This window comes from Nothobranchius furzeri, chromosome 2, assembly GCF_043380555.1.
Source record: "Nothobranchius furzeri strain GRZ-AD chromosome 2, NfurGRZ-RIMD1, whole genome shotgun sequence".
Taxonomy (NCBI): domain Eukaryota; kingdom Metazoa; phylum Chordata; class Actinopteri; order Cyprinodontiformes; family Nothobranchiidae; genus Nothobranchius; species Nothobranchius furzeri.
In genome coordinates, this window is record NC_091742.1 from 96,589,728 (window position 1) to 96,606,714 (window position 16,987).

The 16,987-nt window shown below is 43.7% G+C and overlaps 1 protein-coding gene across 1 annotated transcript in view; it reads left to right on the forward strand.

The window, feature by feature from the left end:
• The window catches only part of LOC107373262 (uncharacterized), a 72,601-nt gene extending 55,820 nt beyond the window's left edge, over positions 1-16,781 (forward strand). The window contains exons 11-29 of the mRNA XM_070548755.1: positions 2,184-2,262; positions 2,637-2,769; positions 3,369-3,512; positions 3,596-3,729; positions 3,847-3,948; positions 4,703-4,768; positions 5,086-5,131; positions 6,833-6,962; positions 7,763-7,865; positions 11,555-11,702; positions 11,941-12,062; positions 12,442-12,521; positions 12,579-12,633; positions 12,728-12,893; positions 12,985-13,056; positions 13,163-13,220; positions 13,359-13,581; positions 14,597-14,602; positions 14,666-16,781. Of these exons, the coding sequence (XP_070404856.1) occupies positions 2,184-2,262; positions 2,637-2,769; positions 3,369-3,512; positions 3,596-3,729; positions 3,847-3,948; positions 4,703-4,768; positions 5,086-5,131; positions 6,833-6,962; positions 7,763-7,865; positions 11,555-11,702; positions 11,941-12,062; positions 12,442-12,521; positions 12,579-12,633; positions 12,728-12,893; positions 12,985-13,056; positions 13,163-13,220; positions 13,359-13,581; positions 14,597-14,602; positions 14,666-16,629 (3,831 nt within the window). The 3' untranslated portion in view covers positions 16,630-16,781. The remainder of the gene's footprint in view (positions 1-2,183; positions 2,263-2,636; positions 2,770-3,368; positions 3,513-3,595; positions 3,730-3,846; positions 3,949-4,702; positions 4,769-5,085; positions 5,132-6,832; positions 6,963-7,762; positions 7,866-11,554; positions 11,703-11,940; positions 12,063-12,441; positions 12,522-12,578; positions 12,634-12,727; positions 12,894-12,984; positions 13,057-13,162; positions 13,221-13,358; positions 13,582-14,596; positions 14,603-14,665) is intronic.
• Positions 16,782-16,987: the final 206 nt, after the last annotated feature.

A 16,987-nucleotide genomic window follows, 5' to 3' on the forward strand; every position in this document is an offset into this window, starting at 1 on the left:
CTTCATAAAGGAGCTTCTTTCAGACATTGGGAGAGCTGTTTTGGTGGTAGCAGTCTCTCCTCCGTGCTGGTCTGTTTGCTGCTGGGTGCTTTTGGTTTATTTAAACTTGGAAACTTGAACTTAACGTTGGTAAAGCTACTGTTAGCATTTTCGCTAACAGCTTCTTGCGTTTGGATAAGCTGTTACGTTTTGGTTTAGAGTTCATCTTTTTGTGGTGCAGATCTCCCTTTTATTACATTTAGAGCGTTGTGGGTTTTCGGTTTAGTGTAAAATATCACCTTGAGTTTGGTTTAACCACCCAGTTTAGAGTTTGGACCTTTGGAGATCCTTATTTTGGTCCAGAACCCTGTAATCTTTGCCCAGCGGGACACCCCTACTTATTTGTACTTTTGTTTTAATTCCCCACAGGCAGAATTAGTTTTATTATTCCCAACCTGTGGATGGAAAGATTTATGTTTTTTTGTAGTTGTAAATAAACCTGATCATCACTTTAACTTTTAAATCCCGTTATTGTCCCTTCCTTTTTGCACACGAGCCAAACTCCCCAGGAAGGGTCGTAACACCACTCGCCTCACGCACATAAGTGACCAAAACAAAGCAGCATGGAGACACTCCGTCTCCAACCACCTCTCAGGAGGCAGCCTGCTCTCCCAAGTTCTACACGTCACCAGAACATAACCAACCAACACAATAAAAGCAGTGTTATACAAAATGGAAGGCCTGTATGTTTATTCTCTTACCGTAACAATTTATCAATTATTTTGAGGAATTTATTAGAGATTTTTTTTGTTTTTGTTAATTGTGCAATAGAAAAATAATCATTAGATTAATTGTCTAAATAGTCATTAGTATAGTCGACTATTCAACAAAATAATTGTCAGAGTAATCGTTTACCCCCAGCCCGATTCATTAGTCAGCTGTGAGGGAAGTTTGTTTTTAATCATGTTAACAGTGGAGAAGGCTGATTCACAACTGTATGTAGATCCAAACATGGTTAAGGTATGCACCGCCACTTTAAAAAGTCCAGGAAACGTAGTCTTTGGCACCCAAGTTGAGCTAATCATCCAGCGAATGAAGATGTCTCCCAGCAGTTTATAGGTCCCTGGCCAACTGATGAGCAGATGGACAGCAGCTGGTCCACTCCTTGACACGCCCACCTGCAGGAGAAGCTCAGAGAAGGTTTAGCAGAGAGAGGAGGACACCCCAGACCATGACATTGGCTGTGCCTAGAAATCCTGTCCATAAAAGTTGTGAACAGAGTCAGTGACAAAGGGCAGCCTTGGCGGAGTCCAACTTTCACCAGAAATGAGCCGGTCATAAAGGGACCTGACAGCCTGTATCAGAGGGCCTGGTGCCCCATACTCTAGAAGTACCCCCAAAGGGCCTCCCGAGGGACGCAGTTAAGGATTGGCTACATGTACACTACCTGTCAAATGTTTTAGAACGCTCCAGTTTTTCCAATTTTTTATTGAAAATGATGCTGTTTAATGTCACATTGCTCTCTGAAATGAAAGCATAGTACAAATAAGCAATGGGAGTTAAAAAAGAAATCATGAAATCAATTTCTAGACCAAAATGTATTCTAAACATTTGACTCATCAAAGTAGCCATCTTTGGCAGATATAACCGCTGAACACACTCGTGGCATTCTTTCTACAATAGAAATCAAATATTCTTCAGAAAGTTTTTCCCACATCTGTTGCAGAAGTTCCCATAAATGTGTGGCACTTGTAGGTTGCTTTGCTTTCTCTCTTCTGTCCAGTTCATCCCAAACTAGCTCCACGGGGTTTAAGTCTGGAGACTGTGAAGAAGACGAAAAAGAAGAAAATATCATTTCTATAGCGCCTCTCAAGATAAAAATCACGAGGTGCTTCACAAAAACAAAAAAATGTAAAAATATAAAAAAGAATGTAGAAAAGGAAAAATTCCACTTGTACAGTGAGCTCCATAAATATTGGGATATCGACACAATGCTAACATTTTAGGCTCTATACTCCACCACAATAGATATCAAATTAAATGAACAAGATGCGCTTTAACTGCAGACTGTCAGCTTTTATTTGAGGGTATTTACATCCAAATCAGGTGAACGGTGTAGGAATTACAACAGTTTGCATATGTGCATATGTGTGTGTTATATTTGTGCAAAAACCCTAACCCTGACCAGCTTCATGGGGTTTAAGTCTGGAGATTGTGCTGGCCACTCCCATGTTTACAAGCCCACCATCTTGTTCTTTTTTCCTGAGTGTAACATGCATAGGAGTAATTAGGGTGACTTGTTTTATCAGGACCAGATGTAATTCAGATCAGAAGCTAGGATCAGTCCACAGGAGTAAGTGACACAGAGACAGAATGGAATAGACTGTTAGGTTGGTACCAATATAGAATATATTATAACACTTATTTAACAATACATACAATAAATAATAATTGACAATATACAGAGAATAAATTACAAATCATCATAAGTCAAGTCAATTGTCCATTAGATGGGTTAGCACATGATCGTTGGCAACTTCAAGCTCCAGCGGACCTGAGGACCCACGAATGGGTCCTAAAGAGTGAGTTCAATGAGGGGGAGGGGGGGGATTGTGAAGGATGTGATTAGGGTAATCGCAGCTCGCTGTTTAATGAAGTTGCTGAGGAACAGAGACTTAAAGGTGGCTACAGGAGCCTCCTACCAGCCCAACAGTGGTGGAGTGAGTCTGATTCAATCTGCCTGACTTGGTTCAGGAACTCAGGAATGCTGGGCTTCCAGCCTAGGTTCTAGTGGGTAGCTCGCCATCCATGAAGAAAACCTGGCCTGAAAGAACAGGGCCAGGTGGTATAAGTGTTGTATAATACATTCATCCACCAACTGACAATAATGTTCACTGGATATATTTATATATCCGAATAAGTCACTCATATAACATTAATCATTCAGTCATTCAGATAACACTAATCATTCAGACATTCAGATGACATTAATCATTTAGTCATTCAGATACCATTAATCATTGACAACCAAAACACAAGAGCATTTAAAGTGCACTAACATTTCCAAATAGCCCCATACACAATAACTCACTATAGAATAACTCCTCAGGCAATTAACCAAGTGGTGCCTTTACTTACAGAAATCACACACAGTAGCCCAGACTAATCAGCCAACCTCATCTGCACTGAAATCGGCCCATGGAAATAATAGGGCACACTAACGCTAACGACAACAACTCACCTTTTCCGTCAATTTAAAGATTACTCCGCGCTCTTTCCTATACGTCCGACAACCGGTAGTTGGCTCCTGAAACGGACAGTCAACGCTCTTACTTTCACTACTCGGGACGGCGTGAAAACAGAAAGTTTAACTTTATACCGATCTGCAGCAACTCCTTTGCCTGCGTCTCCTTGCGCTTACCGATAATGTCTGGCTGTGAGCTGTTTAACTTCCTGATTGGCCACTTTATTAGAGACAGACGGAAAAGACAGAAAAACCCCGGACCCATCACCTGGCAACTGGGTTACATGAGGTAGTTCTGGCATAGCTTGGACTTATGTTTTGGGTCATTATCTTGCTGTAGGATGAACCCCTGACCAACTAGGCGCATACCAGAGAGTACTGCATGGCGCTGGAGAGTGCAGTGGTAGCCGTTTTGATTCAGGATGCCTCTCACTCTGTACAAGTCACCAACCCTGGATCCAGCAAAACTGCCCCAGACCATCACACATCCTCCTCCATGTTTGACAGTTGATGCCACACACTGTGGAACCATCCTTTCACCTACTCGACGGCATACAAAGATCCTGCGTGATGAACCGAAGATTTCAAATTTGGATTCATCAGTCCATAATACCTTCTTCCAGTCTTCAGTAGTCCACTGGCAGTTTTTCATGGCCCAGGGAATCCTCTTTCTCTTACTCTGACATCTTACGCCGGGGACACACCAGCCGTCGAAACGCCGGGAGGTGAAGCGCTCACGAAATTCGGCCGCTGCTCATTGCTCCTCAGTTCAGACCAGACGCTTGTTTCTCCGCTCCGGTCAAGGCGCGCCTCGTAGTTTTTCTTTTAACCACTTGGTGTCCTCCATTTCCTCTCTGCCTTTTCTCTGCTCTTTTCCTCTACACCCCCCTCCCCCTTGCTGTTTTTGTGTGTTTGTCCGCGTGTGTGTGAACCTATGGTGTGAACCATTTGTTAATAGCTGGCCTACGCGCACGCATGTGTGTGTTCGTTCGTGTGGTTTTTATGCAGTGTCTGTTTACGAACACGTTTGACTATCGCGGAATTGTATTTTGAAATGCTTTATTTTGTTTACTTTACCGGCCTGCCTCTTATGTCTAGGTTCTACTTCCTTCCAGAATTGACGTGGTTCACCCGCGGCTTGTGAAAAAAATAGAGCAGATGCCGAAATGATCGCTGCACCGCGCGGGCTGGAGCACCGGCACTTCGGCGGCCCATGTGGTCTATAGAAAAGGATTACAAGGGCGCCGAATGAAGGCGGTCCCCATTTCGCGGCGCTTCGGCGGCCGGTGTGCTCCCGGTGTAGCAGTGGCTTTTTTGCTGCAACTCGTCCCGTCAAACCTGCAGCTCCAAAAATTCTCTTCACAGTAGAAACTGAGACTTGCTGACTACGATCACTATTAAGCTGTGCTTGAAGCTGTTGTCCTGTGAGCCGTCTATCACTCAAGCTGTTAACTCTCAAAAACTTGTCCTCTGATGCAGTTGTGGCTTTGGGTCTGCCAGACCTCTTCCTGTCAGTTTGCCCCAGTTTCTGCGGGCCTTTTGAGGGTGAAGGACCTTGTACTCTCTGACACCTTGACTTTCTTTGTAATTTATCTGTAGGAAATTCCTACGTTTTTAAGTGTTATGAAGATCTGCCTCTCTTCCATTGTTAATTGCCTTTTTCTTGCCATTTTTGTAGCAACACACCATTATCTGTAGTGCAATACTGCTCAGCTGATGCTTACGAGGTTATGGTACCACAGTATGTTCCAACACTGCTTTTATGCAGACAGAGGGGGTTGCAAGTAATCCAGAAAAGTTGGAACACCTGTGGGAATTAGTAGCACCAGCTTTCAAGGCCTGATCAACCTCTATTGCTGCAGAACAGCTGTGTTCCCTGAAAAAGGCCTTTTTGTATAACTCAGAAATGTACATTATTTTTCAGTTTTGAGTAACCTTACCTTTTTTTTTTACCTCTGGCAGTTCACCACTTAACTTTGTACCCAGGGTCCGAAATTAAATTTTTTACTCACCGGCCAAGTTGGCTGGTAGATGATGAAAATCTACCGGCCAAGCATATCTTTTACCGGCCAAAATTATAAATGATTTAGATCTACCTAAAGCATGTAATTCTATATTATGTTGATTCCAAACAGAGTGACAAAATAATTAAAACATCAATTAATAAGGAAAACAACTCTTTTGTCATTTTTTACTATTTATTTATTTATTTTTAGAGATGTTTTTATGAACTCTTTCATTGAAATCTAGTCAGACTCCTTGTTTTCTCTGTCCATGAAGTCTGGCCTCCTGCTTCCGACACCGTCTTTGTGCCAAAGCATTACAGCCTCATTTGGGTCATAGTCCTTGATCTCTGGAGAACACAGCTGCACCATGAGAATATCTGAAAGTGTGTCAGGGCTAGGGTTGTCACGGTAACCGGTGTAGCAGTAAACCCTGGTAAAAAAATAAGTTGACAATAATAATAACCGTCTTGTTTTAAAAAAAAATATCTCGGTGGATTACCGTGGCTGCGGTGTAGGCACGGTGACCCTTACCAGCCACCGTATCATCTGTTGGAAGTTGCCGGCGGCACATGCGCACTTTGTTGTTTACGACCAAAACTTTCTTTAAGCTAAAGCTGAAATAATGGCAGGAGGAGACGGCAGCACTTGGGACATTTATTATCCCTCAAAGAAGACAAAGTCTGAAGTACGGGCATTTTTTTTTGGATATTTGAAGAATGCCGAGGGACAGTTGTCTGTGAAAGGCAGCAACGCTACGTGGCCATCATAATGTAGCCATTGTCTCACTACTCCGTCGTCTCCGGTTCGCCACTTTTCACAAAATCTTCTGGTTGCCACTGGTCCTGGTGGTTTTTCTTCCAGTTCGACGAGTTTTCATTTGGAAGGCTGGCTGACTCCAGTTAAAAACCGCCACATTTCATCGCTAGTTTTAACACGAAGCTATCGGCTAACTTGATAAACTGATTGAATGGGATAGGTGGAAATGACGTTGGATGCGGCGTTCACGTTTCACGTACGTTTGTGTACGCTGCATGCAGGCGGGAGGAGTATCAGAAATCCGTGGAAGATGACTGATAAACATAACTAATTTGGTGCAAACATTTACTCGCCAGGTGGCAGGTAGAGCTCAAAAATTTACTCGCCAAATGGAGCAATCTGCTCGCATTTGGCGAGTGGCGAGTGTTAATTTCGGACCCTGTTTGTACCATTTCAAGCTATTTATTGGACTCGAATGACAAACTGCAATAAATAACTGAACAAATTGGGGCGTTGTTAAACTTTTGACCGGCAGTGTATATTAAATGATCGATAAGATGTGATATTTGTTGGGTATTTTTATTTATTTAATCCAGGTGTACCTCAAAGAGAAAGTCCAAAACACACAAGGAGGGTTAGAGATAATATTGTTATTAATATCATTTACCAATAAACACAAATATCAATAATCAGATTTTGCAAAACCAGAGAGACCAAAGAAAACTCACACACCAGGGAGGTCGGTTTAGTCTCTCAAGAAGCGGAAGCCCATCAAAAGGTTTTATTCACAGATGACAAAGCACACACACATTGAAAGTTGACCCAACCTCCTCCTTAACTTTCCCAGGTTTAGAGAGTTTGTTGTGTTACCACGACTGCAGACTTACAAGGTCGATTTTCCCCTGTGGCAGGGGCCAGTTAATAACACCAGATGTTTCTCAGACAAAATCATATTTACCACGTTAAATGTTAGTAAGGTTAATGAACTCTGTTTGAAAAAACAATCTTTTTATCCAACAATATTCCATATAAATGTGTGTTGTGATTTGAAGTTTGTATATTTATATACTGTAATTAAATAATTTAATTACCTGATTTTGTATATTTATACAATCTAAGTAATCAATCAGAAGAGGCTGTTTTTATCATCAGGGAGTTTACTTAAACACTTTGTATTGACTGAGAGACAAGAAAGAGAGAAAGTTGGGATCGTTTAAGAATCTTTAATTTCTATAATTATAAATTCTTACAATCTACCAGGACTATCTCAATGATGGATGCATATGGATGTAGATGGTTCGGGGTGGTGTGTGTGTGTGTGTGTGTGTGTGTGTGTGTGTGTGTGTGTGTTTGTTCAGAATCTCTAGGCTGAGTAGCGAATCTGGTTGTTTTGACTAGGCTACCACGAGGCTTCAGAAGCTGATGACATGAGCCGCCATTTGCCGTATTTACGTACCCAGGAAGAGTCTCCCGTGTTAGATCAGGAATTGCCAGGTCTCGGACCTTCAACGATACTGGAGCTGGTTGAAACAGCGGTCACAGTACACAACGCCCGTCTGAAGGGTCGACTCAGGTAGTGGTTGGCAGGCGTCAGCAAGTTCACTCTTATGAACTTCAACCCGTTGCTCTTCCAAGACGGGAGATGACATAGGAAACTTAGACGCGTGTAGTCCGAATCAGTGCAAATCACTAGTTTACGGAAGCCACGGACCCTAGCGCCGCGTAGCACGATCACGATCCCCGCTACTTCAGCAAACTGTGAGGTCCTCTCCCCCAGAGAGTAAAATTGGGACTCCCTCCGGTCACCGTCCACCCAGACGACACCCACGCCCGCTCCAGGCGCAGGACCGTGCCGAAAAGCACTGCCATCTACGTACACGGTCGGCAAATCCGCACAGACTGACTGGTCGTAGTAGTGGTGGTTGTGGTTTAGAAGAGTCTGAGGGGGGCTGGCTGGCGGGACTGACGCGATGGCGTCGTCCGAGCAGTGTTGGCACGCAGCCAAATCCATGCCAAGAGGGCTACGTCTGTTCTGGGCGTAGCGCACCTCGATGTCGAAGCTTTGAAGAGCCAGCAGCCATGACGCGATCCGCGAATTGGTCACCACACCATCTCTGATGCGCTGACTGTTAAGGAAGGTCACCGGCTGGTGCTGTGTCTTAATGATGATTTTCTGGCCGCCAATGTAGTTCGCAAAGTACTTAACTGCCCACATGGTGGAAAGCAAAGCTTTTTCACAGTCTGAGTACTTCAACTCAGGCCCAGCCAAGAGCTTACTAGCATAGGCTACCACACGCCTGTCGCAGTCGTGAATTTGGTAGAGACCAGCACTCAAACAGTGAGCTGAGAAACCAACCTCAAGGTGGAACGCCTTGTCACAGTCGGGGAGCGCCAAGCACTGGTTTGACGAGGTAGAAATTATTATTAAAAACCATCTGAAGCCATTTGTGTCGAGTCTATGCACACTTGTGTTGAGGTCCCAGCGATCTACTGGGTGAAGAGGTCGGATTGGACACAGCCGGTAGAGTGGACCTCTGGCAACGGAACTCGTAAATTACCTCTGATACAACTCATCTAGCGTGAGATACCTCCAGGTGACGGCAGGAAGCTGGAATTCAAATTTTGCATCTGAGGCTGTTCAGTGGATTTTATGAGCCGTTGTGTTTGAAATCACTCGCAAGTGTTGCAGAGAGGCTTTGACCTTGAGATCAAAAGATAAGATGGTCTCAAATGCCTGCTTACTGGTTTGACCAAACCAGGAGGCAGCTGGAGAAAAGACTTTATCAGGAAGCAATTTCTGTTTTTATCAACTTTGTTTACAAATTCTGTAAAATCAGAATTTGACATGTTTAAGAGGGCTTCAACAAATACCTCAGAAAGTCACTCCTTTACTCAGATATTTGGAGGTTAACTCTTAGGCCCTGTCCACACGTAGCCGGGGATCTGCCAAAACGTAGATATTTTTCTACGTTTTGGCCTTTCATCCACACGAAAACGGAGTTTTTTCACACGAAAACGGATCTTTTTAAAAACTCCGGCCAAAGTGAAGATCTGCATTTTCTCGGTTTTGGTGTCTGCGTGTGGACAGACAAAACCGGAGTTTTAAGGTCCCCAACGTCACTTTCCGCGACAAAAAAATGCTGACATCACGTGTGCGACCTGTGTTTACACTAGCCGGCATCATGGAAGCCTTCATAGCTGCGCTCTGTCACTACCCGATCCATCAATTGTCCAAGCGCTTTCTGCTTGTTTGTTTTTTGCAAGCGGAATTACTGCTCCTTGCGGAAGACCACAGACGAAGGACGAGGTTAAGAACGGGGGAAGTACTGCCGCCTACAGGTCTGGCATGTCCTTAACAACGTATTTATCCGGTACGTGTGGACAGAGTTTGTTTTTAAAAAGAGGTGGTATGGATGCAAGTTTTTGAAGTGGCGGATATTCGTTTTAAAAAAAAAACCGGCTACGTGTGGACTAGGCCTTAGTGTAAAGTGCAAATATAACAGTTATGTGAAGTGAATGTTAAACCTTGTTATTAATCTTATGATGTATGAGTGTGACACTTATGCAATTATAAAGTTTTAAAAAGCCATTCATGATTCAAGGAAGATGAACTCTATTCAGAGTGAGTGCAAAAGTCTCGTCTTCTGCATGAGACCTTGGGCAAAGATAATAAGACTTCCTTGTTCGGTAACAAGATCTCGGCAGTGCTTTCTTGTTTGGAGGCCAGACAGATGGGGTGTTTCGGTCTGCAAATAAAAAAATAAATTTCTGGTCATTTTGATGAAAACTTGACATTTGGGTACGCTACACGGTCGAACGCCTTCTCCAATCCATAAAACACATGTAGATTGGCTGTGCAAACTCCCTCGCACTGAGTCAGAGGTTTGAAAATCTCTTGAACCCTCCTCTCCAGAACCCCCTTTTTTGGCACGTGGAATGTCACCTCTCATTTTGATATTACAATATTGAAATTAAACCTTTTGATTGAATCATGGACAGCTTTCGCAATGCTTTATTAAAATTCCATAACATAAGTTAGAATTGAAACTGAGCCATTGTCATAACGTTTCAAAGTATTGTTTTATCTTAGAAGTATGATGCTGGCAAAATTAGAAAATTTACAGAGATTGACAGTGCTTCAATTCAATTCAAGTATATTTATAAAGCGCCAAATCACGACAAGAGTCATCTCAAGGCACTTCACATAGTAAACTAGTGTCAGTGACTTTACAGCAATTCTCATACTAAGCAAGCATTTAACGACAGTGGAGAGGAAAACTCCCTTTTAACAGGAAGAAACCTCCAGAGGGTCCTGGCTCAGTATAAGCAGCCATCTGCCACAACTCACTGGGGATGGAGAAGACAGAGCAGACACGCACATGCCAACACCAACCCACCCACAGACATGCACATGCACATCCACACACTCAACATATTTACCAAGTAGTGTTTCTATGGTTACATTGTGATTTCTTAGTAAATATTCTATTTGGTGAGAGATAAACTTTATTGTATTTATCCTAGTGAATCTATAATTAAATGGGTAAACTAGTAGTAGCACATTCAATGTCAAAGAGAGTAAAATGTTATTATCAGGAGAGGGAGAATGTTTAAATGGTTAGTAGCAGTGTTCAAGCCGATGCCCCCCCCCCCCCCCCCCCCAAAATGAGGCCACCACAGCTCAGCAGACCATCGCTGTAGCTTCTTCTGGGGAGAAAGACACTTAGAGAAAAAATAAAGTTAACAGCTGAAATTGCAGAAAATAATGCAGTTAAAGAGCAGATTGTAGAAGAAAGTAATCGAGTGTGGAAAGTGTTCAGTATGTCCTCCAGCAGTCTAAGCCTATAGCAGCATAACTACAGAAGTAACTCTCTGGATAACATAGCCTTTTAGATGGAGGCATGTTGGAGGAAGGGCAAGGGAGAGCCGTCTTTACCGACTGTACACTCCACCTCCCTCTACTCCCCCACTTGTCCAGATCTGGGCTAACATCATATTTTAACCATAGGCAAGGTGTCTGCCTTATGGACTAAAGCTGGGAGCTGGTTCCACAAGAGAGGAGCCTGGTAGCTAAAAGATCTGCCTCCCATCCTATTTTTAGATATTTTGGGAACCACCAGTAAACCTGCAGTCTGAGAGCGAAGTGCTCGGTTAGGAATGGATAGAACAATCAGATCACTGATGTATGATGGAGCTTGAATATTAGCAGTTTTACATGTGAGAAGGAGGATTTTAAAATCTATTCTGAATTTAACAGGCAGCCTATGTAGGGAAGCTAAGACAGGAGAGATATGATGTCTCATTTTAATTCTCATCAGAACTCTAGCTGCAGCATTTTGGACAAGCTGAAGACTCTTAACTACATTCTGTGGACTTCCTGAGAGTAATGAATTACAGTAATCCAGTCTTGATGTAATAAATGCATGAACTAGTTTTTCAGCATCACTCCTGGAAAGGATGCTTCTAATCTTAGCAATATTCCGAAGATGGAAAAAGAAAATCCTACAAACCTTCAAACCTTCCTACAAAGCTTCATACCGTTTCGAACTGTCTCGCTTCTCCTCACCAGTTTTAAAGCCTTTTGCTGGAGATTTCATCAAGAAATCCCATCCCTGTGGTGGCGCAATTTTCCTGAGTGCTTGTGTGTTTCTAGCGTGGTTCCACTTCGTCTTTTATAGTGAACTTATAGTTCATGTGACTAGAACTAGAACGTTACAGTACGTGCATGAATCGTACAAGTGCAGTACGTGGCTAGAGGCGTGCGGGTTCACACGTGTTAAACTAAAACAGCGGCTTCCTACAGGGCAGGGCCATGATGTAGGTGAAAGCCGGTGTATAAATGACAAACAAGGCTTGGGCGCCCCCCGGGCGGTAAGTCGTGAAGTATTTACCGCCCGACGAGAAAATTTAGCGCCATTGGCGCTCGGGCGCTTTATAGGTCCACCCCTGCCCTAGCAATCGCAGACGGGACCATGTCCAGGGACACGAGGTACGGAGGGATCCTCCCCATGAGGAGAAGGTTGACCGAGGCGCTAATGTCCCGACCGTAGTCGGCCAGGCAAGCGGTCATCATCTGTGTATGAGCATAATCAACATTCACAAAGGAATGCAACTCATTCACAGCTGAAGTTGTTTTACGCAAAATGTCGCTATGAGTGTTGAGTACCACCATAGTATGTTTTTCAGACATGCCCAGCTGTCTCAGGGCGCGTCGATGCTGCAGTACCTGCTTACACAGATCTGGGTATTCTCTGCTAAGCTCATCAACGTGTCGACGAACTGTGTGAATCTCAACCGAGTTGACTGCGGAGAATGGGAAGTTTAAAAGATTCCCAATTGCATTACCAATTGAGAAAAGTCCGTCCAGGAAATGCTTTGGTCTTCTGCTGGTACCGGAAAGTTCACTGTTAGAAACTGTGTGCTTAAGTGCCTGCTTAAGAATGTGACTGACATCAGCTACTGCATGCTGTGTCATGGTACGAGTCCAATGTTCCCCCGTTTTTGAGAGGTTGCCGAAGGCATTCTTTATCTTATCAGTACACGCCATAGCGGGGTCGAATTTGACGAAGATCTTTTGTGTAAATAAACGATAGTTAGTCATTAGTAGACCTGGGCGGTCTCGAAGTGCGATACCCGAAGAGGGCCCAGGTTCGTACAGATGCATTAGAGGTAGCCGGTGATGGGTACCAACCGCAGTTGATAGCAGCCCGAAACACACTACTAACAAAACGTATTTTACCAGACTTGGAAATGGAAACCAGGGACGCTGTAGGTTGTAGAGTGACGCGGCCTTGCGAGGGTTCAGCGCAGGTGGAGGCTCCGAAGGGCCCTCGTTCGACGCGCAGGAGCAGTCAGAGAGATCGGAGTCAACCAGTGGTGGTAAAGGGCACCGGACCCCCTCGCCTTCGGTAGGTGAGCCACCAACCTCTGGGCTAAAGGTCACCAGCGCCTGCTGTAGCGCAGTGACGTCAGCGATGTCATCAGCCTGTCCTTCGGCAGGGGGACTCCCCACCGCAAGGTTCTGAGCTTCAGCCGGAGTATCAGCTTCACCCTCAGTCCCCCCTTTGGCAGGTGGTGTTCCCACCGCAGGGTGCGGAGTCTCAGCTGGTGTCTCACCACAACCACCAACTCCCACTAGGGTAGGTTTTCCCCACCTCCATGTGGGGTGGTGTTACAGAGACTTTGCAGACTCTCTGGATGTCACTGACCTTACTGGTAATGGATTGACCAACCAGGTTAACGGTTCCGTTGACTTTGTCACCGCCTGAACCTGTAATGAGGTGCCCAAGGGACGCCAAGGGCGTCGGTTGGGTCGCCTCATTTTGGAGTGACCAATCTTTAAATGAAATGCCGGCGTCAAGGCGTCGTAACAGGTCTCCTCCCACTACGAATGGAAGCTTTTCGATGTTAGTCACAAACACTGGATGGCTCATGGACATGTCTCCCACTGTGAAGTTGATGGATACCACATCCGACAAGGATCCTCGATCTGCAGAGAACAGTTGGATCTGCCTAATGCAGGTTGTGAGTCCTATGACGCGACCCTGTGCAGCTGCAGCATTACGGACCTGCTCCCAGAGAGAGCTGGACATGATGGTATAATCTGAACCCGTGTCCATGAGAGCCTCACAGTCCAGTACCCCCTCCAGGGTCACCGGAATGTGAGGTTTATTCGTAGGACCACCTCGGGTGATACTGCAGAGAACTCTTCTTGGAGGTTTAATTGGTTTGCTAGGTCTGGTTTCAGGTTCTGTGGGTTTTAGAGTGCTAGCGCCAATAGAAGCAACCACAGCAGGTCTCACCGTTAAATATTCTTTGGGTTAAACCAATTGAGTCCAAGATATTACTAAAGACAGCATTGAGGCTATCATTTTCAATGTCCACATGAATGTTAAAATCCCCCACTACAATGACCTTATCAGTATTTAGCACCAAAATAAGATAAAAAATCAGAGATCTGATTCAAAAACTCAAGAGTATGGGCCTGGTGGACAATATAAAACTACAGACAAATATCAGACCAGACAACTTTTTTCCAGTCTTCAACTGTCCAGTTTTGGTGAGCTGGTGCAAATTGTAGCCTTTTTTTCCTGTTTGTAGTGGAGATGAGTGGTACCCGGTGGGGTGTTCTGCTGTTGTAGCCCATCCGCCTCCAGGTTGTGCGTGTTGTGGCTTTTCAAATGCTTTGCTGCGTTCCTCGGTTGTAACGAGTGGTTATTTCAGTCAACGTTGCTCTTCTATCAGCTTGAATCAGTCGGCCCATTCTCCTCTGACCTCTAGCATCAACAAGACATTTTCGCCCACAGGACTGCCGCATACTGGATGTTTTTCCCTTTTCACATAATACTTTGTAAACCCTAGAAATGGTTGTGGGTGAAAATCCCAGTAACTGAGCAGATTGTGAAATACTCAGACCGGCCCAACAACCATGCCATGCCCAAAATAGCTTAAATCACCTTTCTTTCCCATTCTGACCTTCAGTCTGGAGTTCAGGAGATGGTCTTGACCAGGACCACACCCCTAAATGCATTGATGCAACTGCCATGTGATTGGTTGATTAGAAAATTTGCATTAAGGAGAAGATGAACAGGTGTTCTTAATAATCCTTTAGGTGAGAGTAAGTGTGAATGTGAAGTTCTATCGATCGGTAATTCACATCATGTTTCTGTGTTTCCTACAGATGTTCAACAGCTGGTGCTGGTTAAACAAGAAGCTCCTGAGGAACAGAGTGCAGGTGTGGACCAGAAAGACCCAGAACACATCCACATGAAGGAGGAACAAGAGGAAAACTGGACCAGTCTGGAGGGAGAGCAACTCCATTTGGAGGAGAAAACTGATGCTGCAAGGGTTCCATTCACATTAGCTTCTATAAAGAGTGAGGATGATGAAGAGAAACCTCTGTTCTCACAGCTTCATCAGCAGCAAGTAGAAGACAAAGAAGTTCCAACCAGCAGCTCAGCTCACCAGATGACAGCAGAAACTGGTGGAAGAGCAGACACTAGCAGGAACCAAGATCTGAACCCTCATGAACAGACATCTGATTCTTCAGAAACTGAAATGAGTGGAGATGATGAAGAGGGTGATGATGTGAATCTAGACTCTGAGCTGTCAGACTCTGGGTCTGAAACTGGAGAAGAAGACAGTGACTGGAATGAAAGCAAGTCTTCTGATTCACATGTTAGGACTGTCAACAAGTCCTTTAGCTGCCCTGAGTGTGGTAAACAATTTCTCCACAAGAGGTCTCTCCAGAAACATGTCAGAGTGTCAGGTCATTCAGCAATAAGGTCTTCAAGCTGTTGGGTCAAAAAGAAAGGTGTTAGAGTGAAGCAACATGTAGACTCATGCAAGAGAGTCCAGAAAGAACTAAAATCATTTAGTTGTGATGACTGTGGAGAAAGATTTAGTGCAATGTGTGATTCAAACATTCACATGAGAGTCCACACAGGAGAAAAACCTTTTGCCTGTGAGACCTGTGGCCGAAGATTTAGTAGAAAGGGAAATTTAAACAGTCACATGAGAGTCCACACAGGAGAAAAACCTTTTGCCTGTGAGACCTGTGGCCGAAGATTTAGTAGAAAGGGAGATTTAAACATTCACACGAGAGTCCACACAGGAGAAAAACCTTTTGCCTGTGAGACCTGTGGCCGAAGATTTAGTAGAATGGGAGATTTAAACAGTCACATGAGAGTCCACACAGGAGAAAAACCTTTTGCCTGTGAGCTCTGTGGTAAAAAATTTGCCCACAAGCTAAGTTTAAACATTCACTTGAGAGTCCACACAGGAGAAAAACCTTTTCCCTGTGAGCTCTGTGATAAAAGATTTAGCCTTAAGACACAATTAAACAGTCATATGAGAGTCCACACAGGAGAAAAACCTTTTGCCTGTGAGACCTGTGGCCGAAGATTTAGTCGAAAGGGAAATTTAAACAGTCACATGAGAGTCCACACAGGAGAAAAACCTTTTGCCTGTGAGCTCTGTGGTCAAAGATTTAACGAGAAAAATGGTTTAAACAGGCACATGAGATTCCACAGAGGAGATAAACCTTTTGTCTGTGAGCTCTGTGGTCAAATATTTAGAAAGAAATATAGTTTAAACAGTCACATGAGAGTCCACACAGGAGAAAAACCTTTTGCCTGTGAGCTCTGTGGCCGAAGATTTAGAAAGAAATATAGATTAAACAGTCACATGAGAGTCCACACAGGAGAAAAACCTTTTGCCTGTGAGCTCTGTGGCCGAAGATTTAGTCAAAAGGGAAGTTTAAACAGTCACATGAGATTCCACAGAGGAGAAAAACCTTTTGCCTGTGGGCTCTGTGGTCAAAGATATGGCTATAAGACAGCTTTAATCATTCACATGAGAGTCCACACAGGAGAAAAACCTTTTTCCTGTGAGCTCTGTGGTCAAACATTTAAATATAAGACAACTTTAAACTATCACGTGAGAGCCCACACAGGAGAAAAACCTTTTGCCTGTGGGCTCTGTGGTCAAAGATATGCCTATAAGACAACTTTAAACTATCACATGAGAGTCCACACAGGAGAAAAACCTTTTGCCTGTGGGCTCTGTGGTCAAAGATATGGCTATAAGACAGCTTTAATCTATCACATGAGAGTCCACACAAGAGAAAAACCTTGTTGCCTGTGAGACCTGTGGTCAAAGATTTAGGGGCAAGACAGTTAAACTGTCACATTTGAGTTCACACACGACACAATGAATTATTTTGAAAGTGATTGATGGAAAAAATCCGATCTACACGCACACAGATATATATGTGTGTGTGCATATACATATATATATATATATATATATATATATATATATATATATATATATATATATATATATACACAATGTACATATGTATATATATATATATATATATGTATATGTATACACACACACACATATATATATATATATCTGTGTGTGTGCGTGTGTGTGTAATTGATTGATTGATTGAAACGTTTATTTGAATATGACAAAATATTTTTTTAAAAATCAA